General features: G+C 55.4%; 1 protein-coding gene across 1 annotated transcript; it reads right to left on the bottom strand.

The window, feature by feature from the left end:
• Positions 1 to 50: 50 nt before the first annotated feature.
• LOC131214805 (calcium-activated chloride channel regulator 4-like) lies at positions 51 to 434 on the bottom strand (the record flags this gene model as incomplete). Its single annotated transcript, XM_058209137.1, has 1 exon — positions 51 to 434. A coding segment is annotated over one exon (384 nt), but the record flags the coding sequence as incomplete, so codon positions are not given.
• Between the last annotated feature and the right edge of the window lie 350 nt (positions 435 to 784).

Below are 784 nucleotides of genomic sequence, written 5' to 3'. Positions count from 1 at the left end.
CATAACCCCTCATCATTGACCGGGGCGTCGGAGCACCCGGTCAGCTTCACCTTGTGGTCGTCATTGATGTAGCACCGCGGATAGACGGGATCGCGATCATACCCGATCTCATCGAACACCCCGTACCGGTATTTAGCCCATTCGCGGATAAACTCCCGCCAGATCGTCTCCCGTCCGAGGATGTCCGGATCGACGAAGATCTGCTCGCCCGACTCGCCGCACCCCGCGTACTGCTGTGTCCAGATCGACGGTTCCGCCTTGGTTTGGGGCCGGATCGTCACGTCGCTTGTTTCGCCGCTGGCCGACGTTCGCGTCTGGTTGTAGGGTATGCAGGACTGAGGCCAATGGTTCGGAAGGATGACCGACACCTCACCGAAGTACACTCGGCTGTCGAGCGCATTGAAGAGATACTGCGACGCCGACGTCAGCATAATCTGGAATGGAACGGAAAACGCAAAGACCTTTTAGACACCACGACGACTCCAATGGACGTTTGAGAATAGAGGCACACTTAGAGTTGAAAAGACGATCCCAACCGAGCAGCGATGTTGGCCAACGGCTCATCTCCATCCGTGGCCACCGATGACCGACTTTCGGTTCGGGGTGTTGAGTAATCGTAATTGTGGCAAACATTTCATAATGACCTTCCGAAGACGGGCCATCTGAGGACGTTCCACCAAAAAAAAAATCCCTCCCCCGTGAAACGTAACCCTCGTGTTCCGCACCGTCATCTGTTTCGTCTTCTTCTTCGCCTTCGCCGCATGACGTGGGAATTTTAATGGAG

Source organism: Anopheles bellator, unplaced genomic scaffold, assembly GCF_943735745.2.
Source record: "Anopheles bellator unplaced genomic scaffold, idAnoBellAS_SP24_06.2 scaffold02568_ctg1, whole genome shotgun sequence".
NCBI classification, from domain to species: domain Eukaryota; kingdom Metazoa; phylum Arthropoda; class Insecta; order Diptera; family Culicidae; genus Anopheles; species Anopheles bellator.
This window is presented reverse-complemented; position numbering and strand designations above follow the sequence as displayed.